A 20,075-nucleotide genomic window follows, 5' to 3' on the forward strand; every position below is an offset into this window, starting at 1 on the left:
GCTTCGGGGGGGGCCGCGGCGCGGCGCTCGTCAACGAGGTGGGGGCTCGGGGGCGTGGTCGCCCAGAGCCCCGCCCAGCCCCGAGGAGGGAGGAGGGGGCGGGGACAGGACGCCTCGCAGCCAATCCCTCGGCGCGGTGGGTGGCACCGGCAGGATGTGATTGGTGGGGTGGTGTGAGGCGGGGCGAGGAGAGAGACCCGGAAGTGTCGGCGGGGGAGTCGGTAGTAAGGCTGAGGGCCGCTAACGGTCGGGGCCGGCGTGAGGGCTGAGGGGAGGGCGCTCGGCCTGGGGGGGTGTGCGGGCCCTGGTGCCGCTGCCGGCAGGCGGGAGCCGGGCAGGCCCGGGGGAGGTTCGTCCTCACAAGAAGTGTTCTTCGTCAGCCCCTCTGATCCGGGCAGCGCCCTGAGGCGAACCTCCCATGTTGTCCCTGAGGAGGAGCTGGGTGGTACCTGCTCCCGGCCCTGGCTGTCTGTGCAGTAAATGTGAAAATTCGCGATTTCTAATTGTGCTCCCAAGTCTGTATGCCTACAGTGTTCTTCCATGCCACTCAGGAGAAATTGAAACGCTGTCCCCTTTTCTTTACTCTGTGCTGTGCCCTCCCCTCCAGATCTCAAGCCCATGTGGAATAGCATCAAGAAAATATCCGTCTTTGCTGTTTAATATAAATCTCGTTATTTTCAGGTGCAGAGGAGTATGCATTTCTTGATTGGCAACTTGTGTTTGCGTATCACAGCTTATTTACAATGAAAATTGAATTAAAGCTCTGTGAATTATTAACCAAGGGGATATAAAATTGCCTTGTGATCTGGAGGGTCTGTGTCCCTGTTCTGCAGAAAGTATTTGAAGAAAATATTGCTGGTTTACTTTGCCAGGATACAGCTAGGACCAATATCGCAAAGACTGGGAGGTACCTGGATACCTGCATGATGGTGGGGCACTTAAATAATTTCCCCCCACAACAAAAAAGGCAAAAAAAAGCCCCCTACACCCAACCCACCCCCCCAAAGGAATGAATGGGTGAGAGAATCCCTTGTGGGACTGGAAGTGGGGACTGAAATGGCTGCTTAGGGACAGGAGATGCAGAGGTTGTGCTGTGCCCCTGGCTGATGTTGCAGCACTTAGACTGCAGTCTTTGCTCATTGCTGCAGCAGCCACGGCAGTTTCGTGTGTGACCAGAGAGCAAAGTTGTTGAGGAATACCAGCACCAAAAAGAGAAGGTTGTTGGCGTAGGAAATAGCTTGGTTTCCTGTGGAGAGAAAGAACCCAACGAAATAACGCGTGGGCTTGTTTCAAGAGGGGCTTGGGTTGATAAGGTGATTCTGTTGTAGGTTCTGCTCTCTGTTAAAGTGGTATAAGCCCTGTAGAGCTATTCTAAAGACTTACTATTATATATTAAATTAAACCCCTTAATTATGTAGTATACCAGGAGAATTATTTGCATGTGTACGTGGGGGAGGTGAAAATGAGCATTGTGTAACAGCTTAGGCATTTTTCAGGGTATTATGCTCGCTACAACATAAGGATATTAAAAAGGTTTTGGTTTTGTTCACGTTGGTACATTCTTCTAGAGCACAAGGTTACTCACCCAGCAGGTAAAGTCTTCAGTCACTTAAAACCCAGGCGACATTCTTGCATTTATCCATAACATTTTTGTGTGTTTAGTAGGGGGTCTGGTGCTGTAGTACACAGCACAGGTACAAATACTGGACTATTTGGTGTGCAGTATCAATAATGTCCTAGGTAACCCTGTTTGTTTGTTTTGACATCCTGTTACTGCTTCTGTAAAATAATAGAGGTTAAGTCCTGAGAAACATAATGCTATTGAATTTCTCACAATGTTTTAATCTTTGCATGAGGCCCACCTGCACCTTGTTTTCTAGCTGTGCTCATACACAGAGGAAAGGCAATAATTCCTCTTTTTAATGTTTTCCAGGTTATTCAGAATTAATTCTCATGTCAGCAGAAAACTCAACCATCACAGTCCGTCTTGTTCGCTCTTTCGAACACCGGAACTTCAGACCTGTGGTGTATCATGGAGTTAACTTGGACCAGACAGTAAAGCAGTTCATTACTTTTGTGCGGAAGGGTAAGGGGCGGTTGTCGTATTCATTCGCTTCAGTCCCAGTCTATGCACCAGGAAGTGGAGGGGAGCAAATGAATGGGAATTCTGTGGCTTTGGCAGAGATGCCAGATTTGTATTTACATCCCCTGTGTACTCTCCTCCCTTGGATAAGAGGTCTGGAGTTAATCAGAGCTTCCATGGTCAGTGTGCCATGCCTAAATTTGCGAAGACTGCTTCCCCTGCCCAAGTCCCCATTGTTTAGTCAAAAAGAGACGAGGGCATTGCTGCATTTGGCTCAGTGCCTCAGGCTCCTTGAGTGGTGCTGTCTGGCAGCTATTCATAAATTAACAGGAGTAAATTAATAGAATTTAGAGAGCCTTTGATCCTTAGGAACTATACCAATATGTGGAATGTGGGAACACAAGTCTGTTTGCTATTTGTGAGAAGAGAGGATCTTGAAAAATTGTTTTTGACACTGCGAGGTCTCACTGTGCATGTTTGCTTCTGAGTTTCTGTCTCCATTTTGAGCTTTGTGGTGCAGATTTACTCATCTATGAGTTTTATGTTTTAGAAGCCTGGTTGAAGTGACGGTGTATCTAAAAGTTAATTAATGTAGACCAGCCCACGCAGCGACTCAGTAGTTAGGGTGTTACCCTAATCTTGCAGATGTATTTCTACACACCTAAATGGAGACATTCAAAGGGTGCAGAATAACATAATTTTTTTGCATGAAGTCAGCTTAAACAAGTCTCAAACTGTTATAGTTGATAACATTTGAGCAACTCCTAGGATATTGCCCTGGGCCTCACAGCTGTATTGTGTTTTCAGCAACTTTCAGGACAGTGATAGGCATGGCAAGATCTTAGGATGCTTTTAGAAAACTACAAGCACTTTCAGAACATATGGTACAGCTGCTGTTATGAAGAATAAAATAAAAAGCAGTGCTAAGAAACTTGCTTTTGATGTGTGCGGCTCGCTGTTACTTGAGACAAAGCTACTGTCTTGAACAAGACTTTTTGGAACCTCATTCCACAGATGGATGGATAGTGCTGTCCTGGTCCAAAAGGAGACGTGTTCCTTCCTCTGCTATAATCTGTTTCGAAGAGGGAGTTTTAGATAAATTGTTAAACTACTGATGAAATTATGGTTTCAATTGCCTTGCTGCTGCGCACCCCACAAGTGGCTGTGCCTTCCAACGCCCTGGTTAAATCCCGGGGTGTCACTGGGAACACTGGCACCAGGGAGGGTGTTAGTGTTCTTGCAGTTGCTTATGGGCTGTGTCCTGCATGTGGCTAAAGAGTTAATTTTCTACAGTTTGGCTTCTTTTTTCTGGCTGGTTCCCATGACTGTGTTTACTGAACGATTCAGTTATGAATGACACTTGTCAGCTGTTTGTATAAGGTAGAGAGAGATGCTGTGCAAACCATTAACAGGTTGCTCCTGGCGGAGTTCTGAAGGATCAGAATCCCGTGATCACATCCTAATTGCATTGACTCACTGTCCTCGTGGGTCGTTTTGTTCAGAGGGACTTCATGCTCAAGTGAAGTTAATCAGATATGGAGTAACTATAGAATCTGAGCCAAAGGTTGTGCTTAGTGCTTGATGCTCAAACAAGTCTCCTGTGTTGTGGATTTATTTTGATGTAAAAGATGTCCAGGATGCATGCATAAAATAATGGAAAATAAAATACTGGAAATAAAAAAAAAAGACAACTTTGTTTTAACTTGGTGCTTTTATTTTAATAGATGTGCCTTCAAGGACAGGACTTCCTCCTCCTTTCAAAAATTACAAGTATGGTACGTGGGGTTTTTTCTTGTTTTAATTCCTGTAAAATGCAGACATAATATTTTATACCAGTTTCTATACAATTTAGAAGACAACTGCTGTAGAATACTCATGCTGGTGGCAGTGCCTGCCTACATTGCAACTCTATCCAGCTCTTGTAGCTGGGGTTATGCCACTGGGATCACGTCCACAGAACTTGACCATTATTTTGAAGTTCTGTATTAATCGTAGAATTAGGCTGCATACATTATTTGCTAATTGGTACTGATGGGTTTTGGTATTAATTTTTTATTACTTTTATGAATGCCTGTTTTTACTCTAGTGAGCAGCTTGTGATCTCAAATGCTTTGAAATTGTAGTTCTCTGTGCTTATGTATTTCAGTATCTGTTTACTAATTGTGAAGTCAGAAAAGATGGTGTAGTCGGAGCTGAAGGCAGTAAATGGAAAATGCTTAAGACTTAAATAATTTACACGATATAAGAGAAGCAGGGGAACTTTGCTCAAAGTAGGTATGAAAGCTCTTAAATACAAGCTGATGGAATGAAAGAGCCTGGTGTGAAATTTAGGCTGACTTCATCCTCTAATGTAAAGCTATGTGTATATTTGCTTTTTGTGAAGATTGGTGTGAACATGTGCAATTGATCTGTTTGGGACAGAATATACTTTCAAAATAGACTAGAGTACTTCCTTTCTTGGAGGTTGTTAACTCGGATGTCCGTAACATATCTTTTGCTAAGCTTGGCAATTCTGAAAGTTCCCTTGGAGTTTTGCTGCAAGTGATCTTCTGTCTCCCATGTTCTTGGAGTTGACAAATTCCTTCCTCTACAGCAATTCAAAGAATTGAATGAGGAACATGTTTAATACATGTGAATGGTAATAGAGCCTATTTGCCTGTTTAAAAAAAAAAAAAAAAAAAAAAAAAAAGTATTTCATTCTGTGTTCTTGCTGATGGTGAAAGTGCAAAATTAAAGCAGAAAGAGTTAGGGATTAAGATTTACAGTATGTCAGTGGCAAGGACTTGAACATTACTATTATTTTTAAGATACTACTTAAGGTCTTAAAATCTAGGTAACTGTAAGTTGAATTTGGAGGTGCCCTTCCTCCCCCTAATACCTGTGGCTTTGGATAGATGAAGGGGTCCGATGGAGGACTGCTGCTATCAGTTGTATTCCTGGTGCTGCCTATCCCTGTTGCTAGCTCTTTCATCACTCAGAGGATCAGTGTAGTTTTTCCCAAGGCATACGTTGTGGCTGAGCAACTGATTGTGCTGTGTAGGACTAAGCGTAATGTGGGTGAAAAACACTGCAGAACTTTAAAACCTGTTACACCAGTTAAGTGGGCACCTACTTTTAGTGGGATGGTGCTAGCTGCATGGAAATTTTCACACAGAAAAATCAAAGCCAAGTTCCTCACCTTCCCCTCAGGCTGTGAATGATCCAGGTTCATGTTTTCGGCATCTCTTGTGTGCTCTGCTGTCTTTCTTGTATGTTGGTGATAAAAGGGCAGTGAGACTTCTGCATGAATAGTGCTGGTAAGAGTCAGATTTTTCGTTCTGCTTTGTTTGGCAGTGCCAGGAATCTCAGTTGGACCTGGCTGTCTCTTACCTTGTGCCTATTGCAGCTGCCTTCTCTCCAGAATCCGGCACCACTTTGTTCTCTCGACATCATATATAATGCCGTCACATTTTTCCTCTTGGCTTGGTGCTCTAACTCACATCTCAAAGCTTAGGACTTTCATTTTCTCTTCATTTCTTTGTACACATCATTCTTGTCCTTTGTCTAGAACTCTTCTCAGTCACTCTTCTCCTACCTGATCATTGCCATCTTTTCACCGATGATGGCAGCCTAGGTGCCAACTTGTCTCATAAGCTGCTTCTCAATTTATTTTTTTTTTCCCCGTGAATGTGGAGCAATATGGTAGATACTTCATAGAATCAGACTTAGAAAAGTGATTTCTTACCTGTTGTCACAGGATATCTATTACCAGAAAAGGAAAGGTAAAAATCTGGGAATATGATTGAGTGGGACTAAATTGGGATGATACAGCAAAGGCAACTGAGAGGACATAAGGCTTTTTAGCTAGGATGCGAAGAGACTGTAGTTTCGTCTCTGAAACAGAGTTAGGGAAGCCATTTAATAGCTCAGATAAAGATACGGTAAACTGCTGGATGCCAGTGGTGGAGTTGTGAAGAAGTAAAATTGAGACAATAGTTCAGAGAATGACTGGGCAAAGACTAGAGAAAAGGGAATGTGACAAAGTGGATGGAGAAGCTTAAAACGAACAGGCAGAGGCTGGATTGTATTTGCTGTGGTGGAAAGGTTTCATGATTGCAATATATTTTTGCTGGGATTGCTTGGTCTTTTTTCAATGCTTCTACACAAGATGGATCCGAGAACTGCAATTTAATATGTGTCTTGCTTCTAGTACTGCAATTAGTACAGCATGCTAAGGCTGCCTTTTCAGTAACTCCTGCAGTGGGGTAGTTTTCAAAACAGAGTAGTTTTCACCTTCTGTAATGTTGTAAATAAAACGTTCAAAATGGGCCAGAGTGGTATGGAAGCAAACTTCTGAATGGGAACGTGACCTCTGTTATTCTGAACATCTGAATACTTGCTCTCGGTAGTTTGAAAGTCGTCGTTTTAGCCTATATTTAACTTTATGGCATCCTTCTCTTACCAGACTATTTCAACCCATAGTGTTCAGTTAATGCACAAAATGAAACTAGAACAGAAAATGACCAGGGAAACAGAACTGGTTTTTGTGTCTTTGCTGGGAAGGGATTGATATATTATTCTGAATTTGTTCAAACACAAAGGCTTTGGAGTTTGTTTTTTTTGTTTTTTTTGGTTTTTTTTTTAGCGCTGCGTGGGCATCTTCTGACTTCCGTTCCCTCTGGATCTTTGCACTCATCTACTTGCTTTAGTGACCACATTATTTTCTCCAGTTTTTCATTTCTGTTAACAAAGCCCTGCCCACATTGCCAGAAGAAAGTGATATTTCTTTTTTTTGTACAGCATAATTTCTTAAAGTGCTACACTGCACAAATGTGTCAGAGATAAATATTACTGAAGAGGGTATAGCATTAAAAAGAGGAGAGGCTGTACGTGTTCATGGAAAAGGGACTTGCTTAACAAAATTTCTACATGTGTGCTTTCTTCATGAGAAGGAAAATTTCAAGGAATGATCTGAAGTGGTCAGGTTACTGTATCTTAATCACTTGCTGCCTATCAACTTAACTGTAGTAGTTGACAGTGCATAAATGCTGTTTGTCCTGCCCCAATTGCATGTGTAAAACCTGTTAGGCTAAAACACCCTAACTTGCATTTAAATTCATGTGTTTTGACTGGCAATTGGGATGGTCGTTAGTTAGTTATTGTAATTCAGGCAGCAGACAGAAGCCCAATAGGATGTGGTACCTTAATGTTGGATTGACTGGTTTAAAACTGTGGCTGCAGGACTGGGAAATTAAGATGTTTTCTCCTCTTTTAGACTGAATACACAAAATTGTTGTTAATAAAAGATTTTGAACCTCACCTCGTTGTTTGTCTCTCCTTCCCCAAGTACAGCTTTTGGTGTTACCTGCCTATTAAGCCTTATTTTAGGAAAACATTGTATTTTCTTTCAGATACAATGAAGATTATTCACCAAGCACACAAATCTAAGGTATGATTATTAGCTGTATTCTTCCCCTTTTACATGCTTTAATGCAGGCGGATCTCTGCACCGTCAAACAAGACTCGGGCAGAGACAGTCAGTAAATTCTTATTCTTATCTTTGTATTCTGGTTCTCTGATTTGTAGACCGGTGAACTTGTAGTGAGTTTGGAAGATGATGACAAACTGATTTTGAAAGAAGACAGTACGCTGAAAGCAGCTGGAGTAGGTAGGAGTACATTTGTATTGACTGAAGGTGCTGTTCATTGTGGTTGTCATTAAACTGATAACTGGCTGATTATGTTTGGATAGCCTGCTGAAAAGTAAATGCTATTCCTGATGCTCTTTACACTACTTGATAATTATTCAGGGAAGAAGGGGGGATAATGTACATTCAAATCATTGGACTGAGGGCAGCAGGTATCTGCACTCCAAATGTTCAGAATGCAAATTGTGATTTTTAGAGGGTATGCTTATAATTCTGCTGAGAGTAATTTTAAATGATTGACAGATAGGTTATTAGTACTATGTCTGCTTAGTCTTATCAGTAACATTTAAACTGATGTTTTGGTTAGAAATGTAAGTAGTGGAACCAGCATGGAATAATGAAATAAGATTAGATTTGTTTAATGTGCAGCATACAGTGCTTGATAGGTAGATTGCTAAGGAAAGCTCAAGCAGTTATCATTTAGAGAATGTGCTGAACATAGCAAAGAGTTGAAACTTGACCTGATTTCTCACATTTTGACAGGGGACTACATATAGGGCATGTCTTTTGGTAATAATGTAAAGAAATGTCTGTCATGATAAAATCGATGGTCCCTGGATGTCCTTTGGGCTTCTCGTAAATGTGGCTGAATGACTTTGTGGCAGCAGGGTACTTAAGGGATGTAGTTGCATTCCACCTTGATATGGACATTCGCTCATTTGAATCTGATTTGCCTAGCTGAAACGCATAACTGCCTGCGCTCTAAGTGCAGGGGTGTCGCACAGAAAGCTCCCTCCTGTTCCTGATGCCCTCTGATTGCTCCTCAGCTAGTGAATGGGATTTCTTTCCCATAGGTTTCTTGGCTCTTTTGTTTCCTGCCATTTACTTTCTGGTTTTAAGTGAGTTGGGATGTCTCTAATGTTTTTCTCTGGTGTGCACTGCAACCGGCCTCAGTATACCTTTCATAAGGGTCTTCGGGTGTTCCTATAATACGAATGATAGTTATTCTCTGGCTGTTTGTACTAAACCAGGTCTTTTTATCCGGAGAGAAAAAAAAAAAAGGTTCCTCAGGAAGGAGGATTACTGGCATTCAGGTCTTACAGATTTGTAATTTAGTTAGCAGAAGATTCATTTAAGCATGATTTTTATCATGCATAAGGCATAAGAGGCAATGCAGTTCAGGAGAGGGACTGATGACAGTGCCAAACGTTGAATTAGAGACAACATTGTCCAGAGCTGCCTTCTTTCAAAAAGGCATTGGTAAATATTTGTATAAATTATCCATCTTTGAAACTAGGTTTGTAGCTACAGCAGTGAAACAGTTGGATGCAATCTTGAAAAAGGTGTCAAAACATCAGAGTAAATATTACAGTGAAAGGAAATCAGAATAGACCGGCCTCTTCTGTGTCTCTGTACAAAGAAAGGGGTGGCTTATTCAGGGCAGAAAACAATTTACAGCTGCTTTTTATTTTTTTCAGAATAACAGCAATTAGTCATTAGTATTTCATGGGTATTTGTGATAGAAAAGAAAAACCCTTGCTTCGTAAAATGCAGCATGCCATTACACCATTTTGAATTTTGATATGTTCCAGCATATCTTGATATGAAAATTAGGTAAGTTAGGAGTGGGGTCTTTGTAGTAAAATCTTGAAGAAGTCCTCCTTCTTCAACAAGAAGTGGAAAAGAGTAAACGAAGGAAGTGAAGTATGATACCGTATACGACGAGTCCTCATTTTGTACAGTTTAATTTAAATCAGTAAGAAGATTTGAAACCTCCTATTGACGTATTATGTTTTTTCCAGTCTGGACAAGATTTACTAGAATAAAACAGAGAATTGCCATTAGAAAATCTGGGAAATTCTGAGACATGCAGAACATTTTTTCTGAGCTGCAGTTGATTGCCCTTGGCACTTTACAGGGTTGGGCTAGAGAGTTATAAATTATGAGGACATTAGATAAGTATCCTCAGGAAAGCCTCTGTGGTAGTGATTATTATTACAGCTATTATCTAGTCAGCAAAGTTAATGCTTGCTTGTTTTTTGTTTTTTTTTTTAAGAGCAGGGTGTATGTTAATAAAGTGTTCAGTATTCATTGCAAACAGTCTTGTTTGTTTTCTAGCTGAGATTCTAAAACCCCTTCTGCTCTTTTTTTTTCTTTTTTACAAGACAGGCAGACTTCATTAACTTCAGGTTTAATTTAAAAAACGAATGTGGAACTTACTGGCTCAGCACCTTAAAGAATTCCATGTTTAATAATTGTGAAGGCTTTCCATCAGATTTGTCTCTGTTCTGAATTAGTAATGTTGCTGACTTATTGTTTTAGAAGAGGAAGTCCTTGACCTACTGGGTTGAAAGAATTGTGACTGCTCTGAACCTTTGTGGGTCCTTTAGCTCTGCCATATCCCCTGTGAATAATTAGAGGTATTTGAAGGTATTGCTGGAGAAGCCAATTTGTGTCTTTCACTTTGCATATTGTTGAAGCCTCATGAATTAATCATCAGCAGGGCAAAAAATTAACTTCTTCAGACACATATTTGATGGGTCATGAGGGAGAATGTAAAGTGATCTGTAAAATATTCTACTGATCCTCTAAGTATTAAATTATTGTACCTACAGGCTAATTTAATGGAAAAAATAGTTTCTTTTTCCCTTTCCTAACAGAAAAATGCACAAAAAAAGAGAAAATCATGCTTCATTATTTTTCTAGCATTTGAAGGCGTTAGAAATGCAATCACTTAATTTGCTGAATGCTTATACAAACAATTCTGAAGGCTGTGTTAAACAAATCTTGAGGGGTCTTGTGTACATATTTACTTCCATTCAGGTTCTTGGTTGTTTTTGTTTTTTTTTTTTTTTTTAACAAGGTTAAACATCTTTAATACCGGAACCTTTTTTTGTAAAAACATGAGGGGGGGGAAAGAAGCATGTGGTGATTTATAATTGTCTTTGACCAAAAAGTTGCCAATTGTCTTCTAAGATTGTAAATAGCTGGCTGTTGGGTGGTTCATTTACTGGTGTGCTAAATATTTAATTTTTTATTCGTTCTAGCAAATGAGACTGAATTAGCATTCTTCTGTGAGGAAGATTACAGAAACTACAAAGCTAATCCTGTTTCGGCCTGGTGAAGATCCCAAGAGATTGTTTTGTTTTCCCATACCTGTTGTAAATTTTCCTTATTCTGCTTAATGAGATTTTTCTTAAAGATCAATAAATCCTAGAGGATTGCTTTGCAAACAGTGCAATTCCCTTCCTATAGAAATTAATTTCTGTCAATATGCTAAGACTGAGAGAAGTAAAACTGTGGGACATAAAAGACTCTTTTTTTCCTTGCATTTCTTTTTCCTTTGCTTGCCTCTTACGATGCAGGCAGTGCAATCTCTGACCTGTGACACGCGTTCTTGGTGTGATCCTACAGCAGACATTAGCTGCGTACGGAGATTATACAATGCACAGTAAGATCCCATCACAGTACTAACTTCCAATGAAAATGGAAACGTTTTATGACCAAATCACTGGGTATTTTAGAGAGCTTGAGAGGAGAATCTCTCTGTTTCAAGTCATAGCTTTACTTCTCTCATTTTATGTTTGGTCTCTTTTGTTTAAGTGGTGCAGACTGGCAAGTGTTTCATGCTCCCCACTGGTGAATGCTTTCCTTTATACTCTCTTCCAGCCCTCTTCAGCATGCTGGAAGGGACAAATGACTGTTGGGAGGCTTTTGTGTTCAAGGACCAGCTCACCTGTTTCTAGCTTTACTTCACGGAGACGCCTTCATGTGCGAGGTAGCAACCTGAGTTCTGCCAGGACATCAGTGTGCATAAGTAGGAATCGGGCATTTTTCCAAACAGAGTGAAGCTCATGGTTTCGGTTTTAAGAATAAAACCTGAATGATTGCATTACTGCGAGGAGAGGCCCAGTCTGCAAGCCACATGTCTTCAAGACTGGAATTGATTCTTTCTGGCTTTCCAAGAGCCAAATACTCTGTTGCTATGTATTAGTTCTTGGTAATTCCAGGCTTTCCTACTACATTAACCAAATCAAGAATAAGAAAAAATAATCATGCATCCAATAAAGTACCTTTAGATAGACACTGCTTATGAAACTGCTTTGAGGGGTTACCAAGATGGGACACTGTGCCTTTAAGCCTCTCTTCACTGAAATAGAAGTGATGCTGGCTCTCTGCTTTAGCAGGCTTTTTGGGCATAGGCTCTGCTAAATCAAATGAGACCTCATGTGCAATTGCTTTAGATCCAGTCATCTACCCTCAGCTCTGGGTGAGAGATGACAACACCATTTCCACTAGAGACTTTCCAGAGAAGTAAGCTTACTGTTTCCTAGAGCTTTGCTTTTTTTTTTTTTGTTGTTGTTATGTGATAGTGAAAGCAGATGTGTGATTTCCAAAGTATCTAAAATAAAAGTTCTCTTTACTTTAGATGTAGGGCCGAAGAAACCTCTGTGCATTGTTCCCACCTCATTTTCTTCATCCTTCCTGACAACTCTCTGGTTTAAGCTGGTTTCAGTAGCTGGTGTTACTCACCAACAGCTTTGCTTCAAACAGAGTTTTATTCTCTTGTGAACGTAGTTTACCACTTTGTCATATGCAGTTAAAAGGGTGGTTGTATCTTTTTCTTGTAAGGAGGAGTCCTGTGGCACTGAAGTCACCTGTGTTCTCTTGGGATTTAGATGCTGTTATGCATCCTCTGATGAATTTGTGAGGAGAACTTACTACTTACCTCCTCTTTCTGTCCAGGTGGCCTTTCTGTTGCTGGTACCTGCTCCCCAAACATGATTCCTCCTGTTCTGGGGATTTGAATTTGTTCTCCAGCCCTTTCAGACAGATTTGGATTATTTTTGTGATCTATTTTCTCTAAGGCACTTGTGTTTGAAAGAGTCACCAAATTTTAACGATTGTCCTTTCTGGGCTAGTACAGTTACAAATGTTCAGTGCCACATTGAGTGTGGCACAGTGAAGGAGCAATTCTACAGCATCAATGAGAAAATGGTAAAAGTTTTAATGCAAATATTCAAGGATGATGTGTCTGGCACTCCACATTAGCTTCTCTTTCCAAGGGAAGAGTTAAACTACTGCTTTGTGAGCTCTGTTCGCTCTGGCAATGGCACTTCATTGGCTCCTTTCTGCAGCAGCACAGTAGAGCCTTTTGTAATGCTCTCAATGACCACACTTCTAAACTGGATTCTTCCTGAAGTGTTTTTCTACTGTGTTTTTTTTTCATTGGACGTTTAATAATGGTTCTTTCAAATAAACCCCACAAAACCGTAGATACTAACGGAGAACTTGTTAAGATAGATGCTGTTCCAACGTTTTTCGGTGGGATGCCTTGTATCAAAGTAGGTTTGATTCCAGGGTCGTTGAGTACTGAATGAAATCTGTAAACACTGGCTAATAAATTACTGAAGTCTGAGATGTCTTTGCCCATGTTATTATGAAATCCTCTTTCTATTGAAGGAAACCACCTACAGAGTTGGTACCATGGTTTGTTACCCTGGCAGAAGTCATGAACTGCATTAGTTTACAATTACTGGTAGCCAAAGGTGGCTTCTCCATAATGTGTAATTGGCTTCTCCGTTTACGTGGGGTAAATCATATCGCTTTGCTAGTGTTCTTAGACATCGTGGGGTTAATAAGAATTCATCTTTCAGTATGATGTCCGTGGAGCCTTTCACTAGCCTTTTTTTTTTTTTTTTTTTAAAGAAAAAGAACAGCATCCAGAGAGGATGCTGAAATACAATGCAACTTTTCCTGGGTTATTGCACTGTAGCAGGGAAAGACAGTCAAACTGGAAGCCGGCAGGGTGTGTGGGGCTTGGGTGTTTCTTGGAGAAAGAAAATCGCTTCAGAGAGACTGAAGTTTTTGTTAGGAGGTGTGGAAGAACAGCTACTAAAGGAGAAGAGAGGAAATTAGGAAAGGAATTGCCATGAAGAGGAAGAAGAGGTAACAGTGTAACTGAATAAGCACACAAAATCTTGACTGTACAACACTCTTGGCACAGAAATCCTGGAGTAGTGCTGCTTTTTATACCACTAAAGGTATGAAAATGGTGCATTTTAATAATTTTTGGAATGGAACTCATAAACTGCTGAACAGGCATCTTGTTTTTTCTCACTCTGTCATGTTGTATTTTCTGCATGCTGCAGTTTTTGTGTATTTTTCTGTCCGGAGGTAGTTATGTTGCCTCTTGAAGAAGCAAGAGCTAAGAAAATTGCTGACATGGGTAGCCGAGTTAAATGTTGACAGTTACCAGTGGCATAAAGAAGTCCTCAAAGATCTGATATGCACCACTGTTAAAGCTGGGGAGCTGCTTTATCAGATGTAAACATTCTGGCTTAGAGGTGATCCAGAAAGAAGTTGTAAGCTGTAGTGTTTCTCTTTCAGTCTCTGGGAGTATTCAGCACATCCCCTGACAGATCATTTACTTAAAACCGAGCTTGCAAGTAAGAATCCAAGAGTTACCACAGCCATGACAGGACATCCATGGGTCCCATCCTTGAAAGCTAATAGCCACAGAAATCCTGAGTGTCCAGAGGTCAAGAGTGAGAAAACAGAACATGCGACACGTGTTCTTGGTCTCATGTGACTGATAGGATCCTGGCTTCAGAGGAACTTCAGCCGGCTGGAGGCATTGCAAATGCTTAAGGCAAGGGCACACTTTTGCTTATTGAACAGTTTGGACTGAGCTCAGTCTTGCTGGTTGGCACCCGATCCTACTTCCCTGGCTTCTTTTTCGAAGTACTACTTGGCACAGATTTGCAAATGATTAATGAACCAGGCAATGATGCCCAGAAGACAATTTTACTACTTTTCATATTATTAGGACATTGACTTTTTCCTACTGCCTACTTTCCTATTGAGTTAGAGAAACAGGCACACCTTTGCGTGTTTTCCTTGCCACTTCCCTTTGCTTCTTGCTGCCACCTCTGCTGATTTGCAGTGCTTTCATCGTTAGGTTTACACCTCATCTGATATACAACAGCAGCATTTCCCGTGGCAGTGAATGTACGGTTGTTTTGTATTCATAAAGAAATACGCTTTGAAATAAAGAGGAGACCTTTTCTACACTGTTGCTAATAGTGCACAACAAAGGATCCTTTCTTGCTTTACAGGAGGACTTGCATAGGACAGCACTGTCCACTGGGCAGTGGAAACAAAAATGTTTTTATCATAATGCTTTGTATCTTGGAAGGCAACGAGAGAAGTTACATCGGGAATGCAAAAAATACGCAGTGAAAAGCCAAGACCTAGTGCCATAAACTGTCTTTGTCTGCAGAAAAAGCCACCAGATGTCAGCACAGCCTGTTCTTTCATTCTCCAGAACCTGTGTAAGCCAAGAAATATGTAATGTTTATGAAAAGTGCTTATCCGTGAATTGGTTTAGCCTGCAAAGTCTGTACTAGGGTTCTGGTGATGAAAGCTGAATCCTTCCTTGCAGAAAATATTTCTTTTTATATTAAAATCAAAAAGCGGCAAATTGAACTGGTATCAGTGCTTAAATTCCTCTTGTTAGAGAGCATCCTTTGTGGAGCCAGTTCCAGCGTATCTAAATCTTTGCATGCTGTGAGGAGGCATTTGCAGAACATTCATTTGAAGAATTGTCTGGAAAAGATCAGTGTTAATTTGCTGAGGTTTTGTAAAGTAGACTTTAAGTATGCCTATTTTTTTTAAACACAAGGAAAACCACCCAGAACAGACACACATGCAAAGCAGAGCAAAACATCTTCAGCAACACAGCTTAAACACACAACAAATGTATCCTCCATGCTTCTGACCCTAAGCCCCTACTATTTCTTCCTTGTAGTGCAAGGGCTGAGGAGAACCTGGCACCGCGTTCTCTGGGCCACGCTTTCTGAGCTGCGATGAACTGAGATGGGATATGAGTTTCAGAGCCCAAACCCAAGCACTGTGCACAGCTTTATGCTGTCAGTGATTGAAGTGTGCATAGATGTTGCCGGGTTAAAAGGGTAAATTTGAATTGTTGCACAGGGACAAGGTGCGACAGAGCTTTCTGCTGAGATTCCTGTCGCTTTTCTTGCAGCAGCTTTCAGACGCCAGGGAGACTATCGAAGAGAGGGAAGTTAAGTGGCAGGTAGAGCCTGGGTGACCTAAATTCTTCCTTCTTTCTGTTTTGGGCTGCTGCTTTAGTTCCTTTCTTCTAGCCTTGTAGCACTGGTGTCATGCTAGGGGTTTACCACAGCTTGCTGTGTATGAGAACTGCTTATTGATTCCAAGCTATTGCTATAACCCTCAACAACCGTTCACAGTCCGGAGGTGATGCATGGGAGATTGCAGCTGTGCAGTCTTGTGCTGTCTGCAGAGGAAGACTACTGTATGCATGGGTGCAGCCAGCACGGTGGTGCGGGTTGTTCGGGAGGTGTTATTCTCGCTTCTCTTACTTCTGCACAGCACCCAGTTCTGCTTTGCTGGGGACCAGGACCTTGTCTTGAAGCATGGCATGTTTGGCAGATAGCTGGGAGCCAAGGTGGGTGTTTGGGCTGGTGATGCAGAGGGGGAAAGGATGGGACACAGAGCTTTTCTTCAGTGAACCGCGTTTTTTAAAATGGAAGATGTGGTATCGGTCTGTTTTTCACAGTACTTTGAGGTCCCACCTTTGGCTCTATGCATGTATTTGTGTCCATCCAACTGGAGGACATCAGTTGGTTTTAGAGTGAAAGCAGCACTCTAGAAACGAAAGCCTCCTATCCTAGCAGTTAGTATCTCCTGGCCATTTCTTCACACCCTGCCCCATCCCTCCCAAATCACATAAACCTAGTTTTGCAGAAAACAGACTTGAATCTTGTACAGTAACTTTGTTTTCTGGAGCACTGAATGAGGCAGCTACTTAAATGCAGGCATCTGATTGTAGATAGCTCTTTAAGCCAGCCGGCTGGCGAGCTGCGGCAGCAGCTGAAGCTAGCTAATTGCAGATCAGATATGGGAAACAGATAACAAGAGTAACTAACCAGCAGAACAGCAGCTGTAGCGGATCCTCCGCTGCTGAGGTTTCTAAATCTAAAGCAGATTATCTTTCTAAGAGGACTGCTGTAGTGCCACTTTAAGTCTTTGAAACGTTCCTGTAATACTGTGCCTTGTAATATGTGATCCTCCTGACTGGCCACACACAACAGTTATTTTTAGTCTTTGATTATGAAAGTCCTGCGCAGGCTCTGCTAACAAGAACTGTCCCTAATCATAGATGGTATCTTCCTGCTGTGTATTGCATGCTCAGCTTTACAGTACGCATGGTTCTGACTTGCACTAAAAAACCTTGTGCAGAAATTCTGCAAAACTGATGCTGCTTATTAAGGCACAATAAACGGATAAAACTGTCCTAGTGTAACAAATCTCATTCCTCAAACCTGAGGCACAGTCTGCAGATCCCGCTAGCTCAGTGCGTGAAATTTTGAGCTCAAGGATAACACCAGACTTTTGTTGCTGATTGTAGCAGGTCACGCAGCTGCGCTGGCCACCGTGGAGACGGGAGGAAATACATTGCATGGAGGTTCTGAAGCGACTGCATCCCCTAAAGAGTTAACCGTAGTTTGATATATCACTTTGTAAGTAAATCCCTGAAGAACAAGAAACCAATTGCACTGTTAAAAGCCTTGTATTATAAAACAGAAGGAGTGAGAGAACTGTACCTGCAGAGGTTAATCTTCAGCACAGGAATTTAAATGAACTCATTAAAATCAACTTACAAATTAGCTCATTAAAATGCAACGCTGCAGATCCAGAAGTTGGTTGATCTGGCATGCCACTTCTATGAAGAAGTGACTTAAGAAACGGAGAACAAATTGATAGTATTAAGACTCCCTTTTTCTTTCCAGTCCCATAAACCCTCATCTGGAACTCCTTCGTCCTTGAACACTGGATCAGCAGCACTTTTTCTTTAGTGAATGAAGCGTGTTTGATCCTGTGCTACAAGTGCTGTGTAATATCACTGCCCTCTTGTAATGAAATGTCTGTACACACCTGGGCCCTCCCACGTGCGTAGGAACTCCGTAATTGAGGCCCTGGCACCACGAATCACAGCAATGATCATTTTCACTTATTACCTTGATAATGAGACTTCACCAGCTGCTGGCTGTAGTGGGTTTTATTTCCTAGTGGTTAAATTCTAGATAATCACACTACTCTACTACTGCTATTAAAGTAATGGTATTGTGGAGGAGGAGGAGGAGGGAAAAAAGACTCAAATGCGTTCTGATATAATTATATAGACCTGTTCAGAATATCTTTTATACAACTACAGATGCCAGTGATTAAAACTGGCCTTACTCTTACAGCTTTTCAGTTGGTTCTTACATATCCCAGAGGCACATAGTAGGCAATACAGAAAATAAAAATATAAAGAATTTACATTACAGCTATATATTCTGCAATAATATATATATGTGTGTGTACGTATATACAGAGAGAAAGAGAGAAACTCCAAGTACAAAACCAGTTAATTGGTAAATTTTAAGCTAACCTCACTAAACCCTCTATCCACATAAAAAAATTCATAGGGAAAAGATAATTGAAAAATTCCTCACACCACTTTTCAGTCTTCCAGAATCAGAAGAAATTACTGCAGCTGTTGTGTCAGAGGTTTTAAGGAGCAGATGCCTACAGAGGGCACCATTTGAAATGCTGTTCTGCATTTATAGGAACTGGTTTCAGTCTTTAAAAGGGATGGTGACTGGCTGGCCAGTATGTTGGCACGGGCATTAGCTGGAGACACTTGACCAGCCTTTTTTTAGATGCTGTGGAGCTGCAGGGATTTTGAGCTGGCTCGTCTGTCCACCTGGGCTTGTGTCCATCTGAAAAGCACCGTGCTGACTCACGAATGGAGCCAGCTCCTCAGGTAGGTCCGGGTGTGACTCCGCTTCTGCTCATGAAAACTGTCCCTTTGCCATCGATGGGAAAGGGTATGTGGGTGTGAAAGTCATGTAAACAAAGCAAAGGTGCAAACCTTACTTCTGCTGGGCAGAAAAATGAGTCTTTAACCTTGCAGCAACTCACAGTAAACCCACGCCTTTCCCCTTGAAGACAAAGCCTGCAAGCCTGTGTAATGTTCTTTCCCTGCCTCCTAATCCTTTTTTTTTGCCACCAGGCAGTAGTCCTGCCTGACCCAAAGATGTGAAAAGAAGCTTAGGTGGGAAAAAGAGGCATTGCAATACACTGTTTTAACCAGAAAATGTGTAAACTGGTGCTTTCATGTTGACTTTGCTTGATGATGAAGAGAAGACTAAAAGAAAAAGCTTGCTGAATCCAGTTTTCCCTCAAGGATGAGTTAAACTGGAGTGAGTGGAATTATACTCAGGTGAAACTGTCTCAAATCCATGTGGAAACTTAACCTATCATTCAACCACAAATAAATAGTGCTGGGTAATCAATCTGCTTGGTGAGTGATTTCATCAGGTGCGGGTCTGGGCTAGGCTGGGGAGGTGGCTGGGGAAGCCTGAATAACCGCAGCTTTCTGAAGGGGACAGTGGGAAAGAACAGTATCTTCCCTGTGTTGCCAAAAAACCCACAAAACAAAAAAACCAGCTGATTGTGAAATCTAGGCGTTTCCCTCATGCTGATTTCTTTCTATTTAGCAAAAAGAAGTGGCGTTTGGAGACTTAACTGTAAGCCTCGGGCAAGAACTGAAATCCCTCAGTATCATCACCGGCACCGTGAGCAGTATTTGGAGAATATTACCCACTGTAGTTACTGGAGGTTAAACAGGGAATTCTTAAGGTACTCTGTGTAGAAGTCATCCAGGTTACAGAAGCAATGTTGGCTTGCAGAAGGGCTTATGTGCCCCAAAGTTGATCATTCCCCCCCCCCACTGATATTAACTGGTCTAGTAACAAGTACTTTCTTGTCCCACAAACCGTACCGCGTTTGATGCTGACAGCTGTTTTTCAAAGCAATGCTGAACACTGAGTGGAGTCTTTTACTTAACTGTAGGAAAGTGAGGCTGTTGTAGCCATCTCCTTGTATCTGACCTTACTGAGGTAGTCTTCTTGTGTCATCCCGATTGCTTGCTTTTAAATGAGCTTTTGTGAATGGTTGTCCATTCTCCGTTTGGTGATTTGGATGTCCAAAACCTAAAGAATTATTCTGATAAAGGGCAAGAGCTTGAAGGGATAGAAAGTGACAGCTGGAAAATGAAATTAGGACAGAAATCTTCATTGCCCTGTACTTTGTCCAAAGCGGGTGTGAAGTCAGAAGTGCTTTACGATCTAGCAAGTGGCTTTTTATGGTGCAAGGCAATGAAGGGCTGTGCCCAAAATGTACAACTGCTGTATTTTCATGTTGTTGTCAAGACTTGCTGATCCCTTTGCAAGACCGTTCGAAGATCTTACTATTGCTAGTGAAAGCAATGGG

General features: G+C 41.5%; 1 protein-coding gene across 1 annotated transcript; it reads left to right on the forward strand.

Moving 5' to 3' along the window:
• Positions 1 to 196: 196 nt before the first annotated feature.
• Positions 197 to 12,172, forward strand: LOC309590839 (UPF0538 protein C2orf76 homolog). Its single transcript, XM_082312377.1, has 6 exons — positions 197 to 224; positions 1,934 to 2,086; positions 3,808 to 3,858; positions 7,474 to 7,511; positions 7,649 to 7,730; positions 10,757 to 12,172. Exons 2-6 carry the CDS (start codon positions 1,954 to 1,956, stop codon positions 10,831 to 10,833), a joined length of 381 nt encoding a protein of 126 aa, XP_082168503.1. The 5' UTR covers positions 197 to 224; positions 1,934 to 1,953; the 3' UTR covers positions 10,834 to 12,172.
• The last annotated feature ends 7,903 nt before the right edge of the window (positions 12,173 to 20,075 follow it).

The sequence above is a fragment of the Platalea leucorodia genome (genome assembly GCF_965183815.1).
Source record: "Platalea leucorodia genome assembly, chromosome: 5".
Classification (NCBI taxonomy): domain Eukaryota; kingdom Metazoa; phylum Chordata; class Aves; order Pelecaniformes; family Threskiornithidae; genus Platalea; species Platalea leucorodia.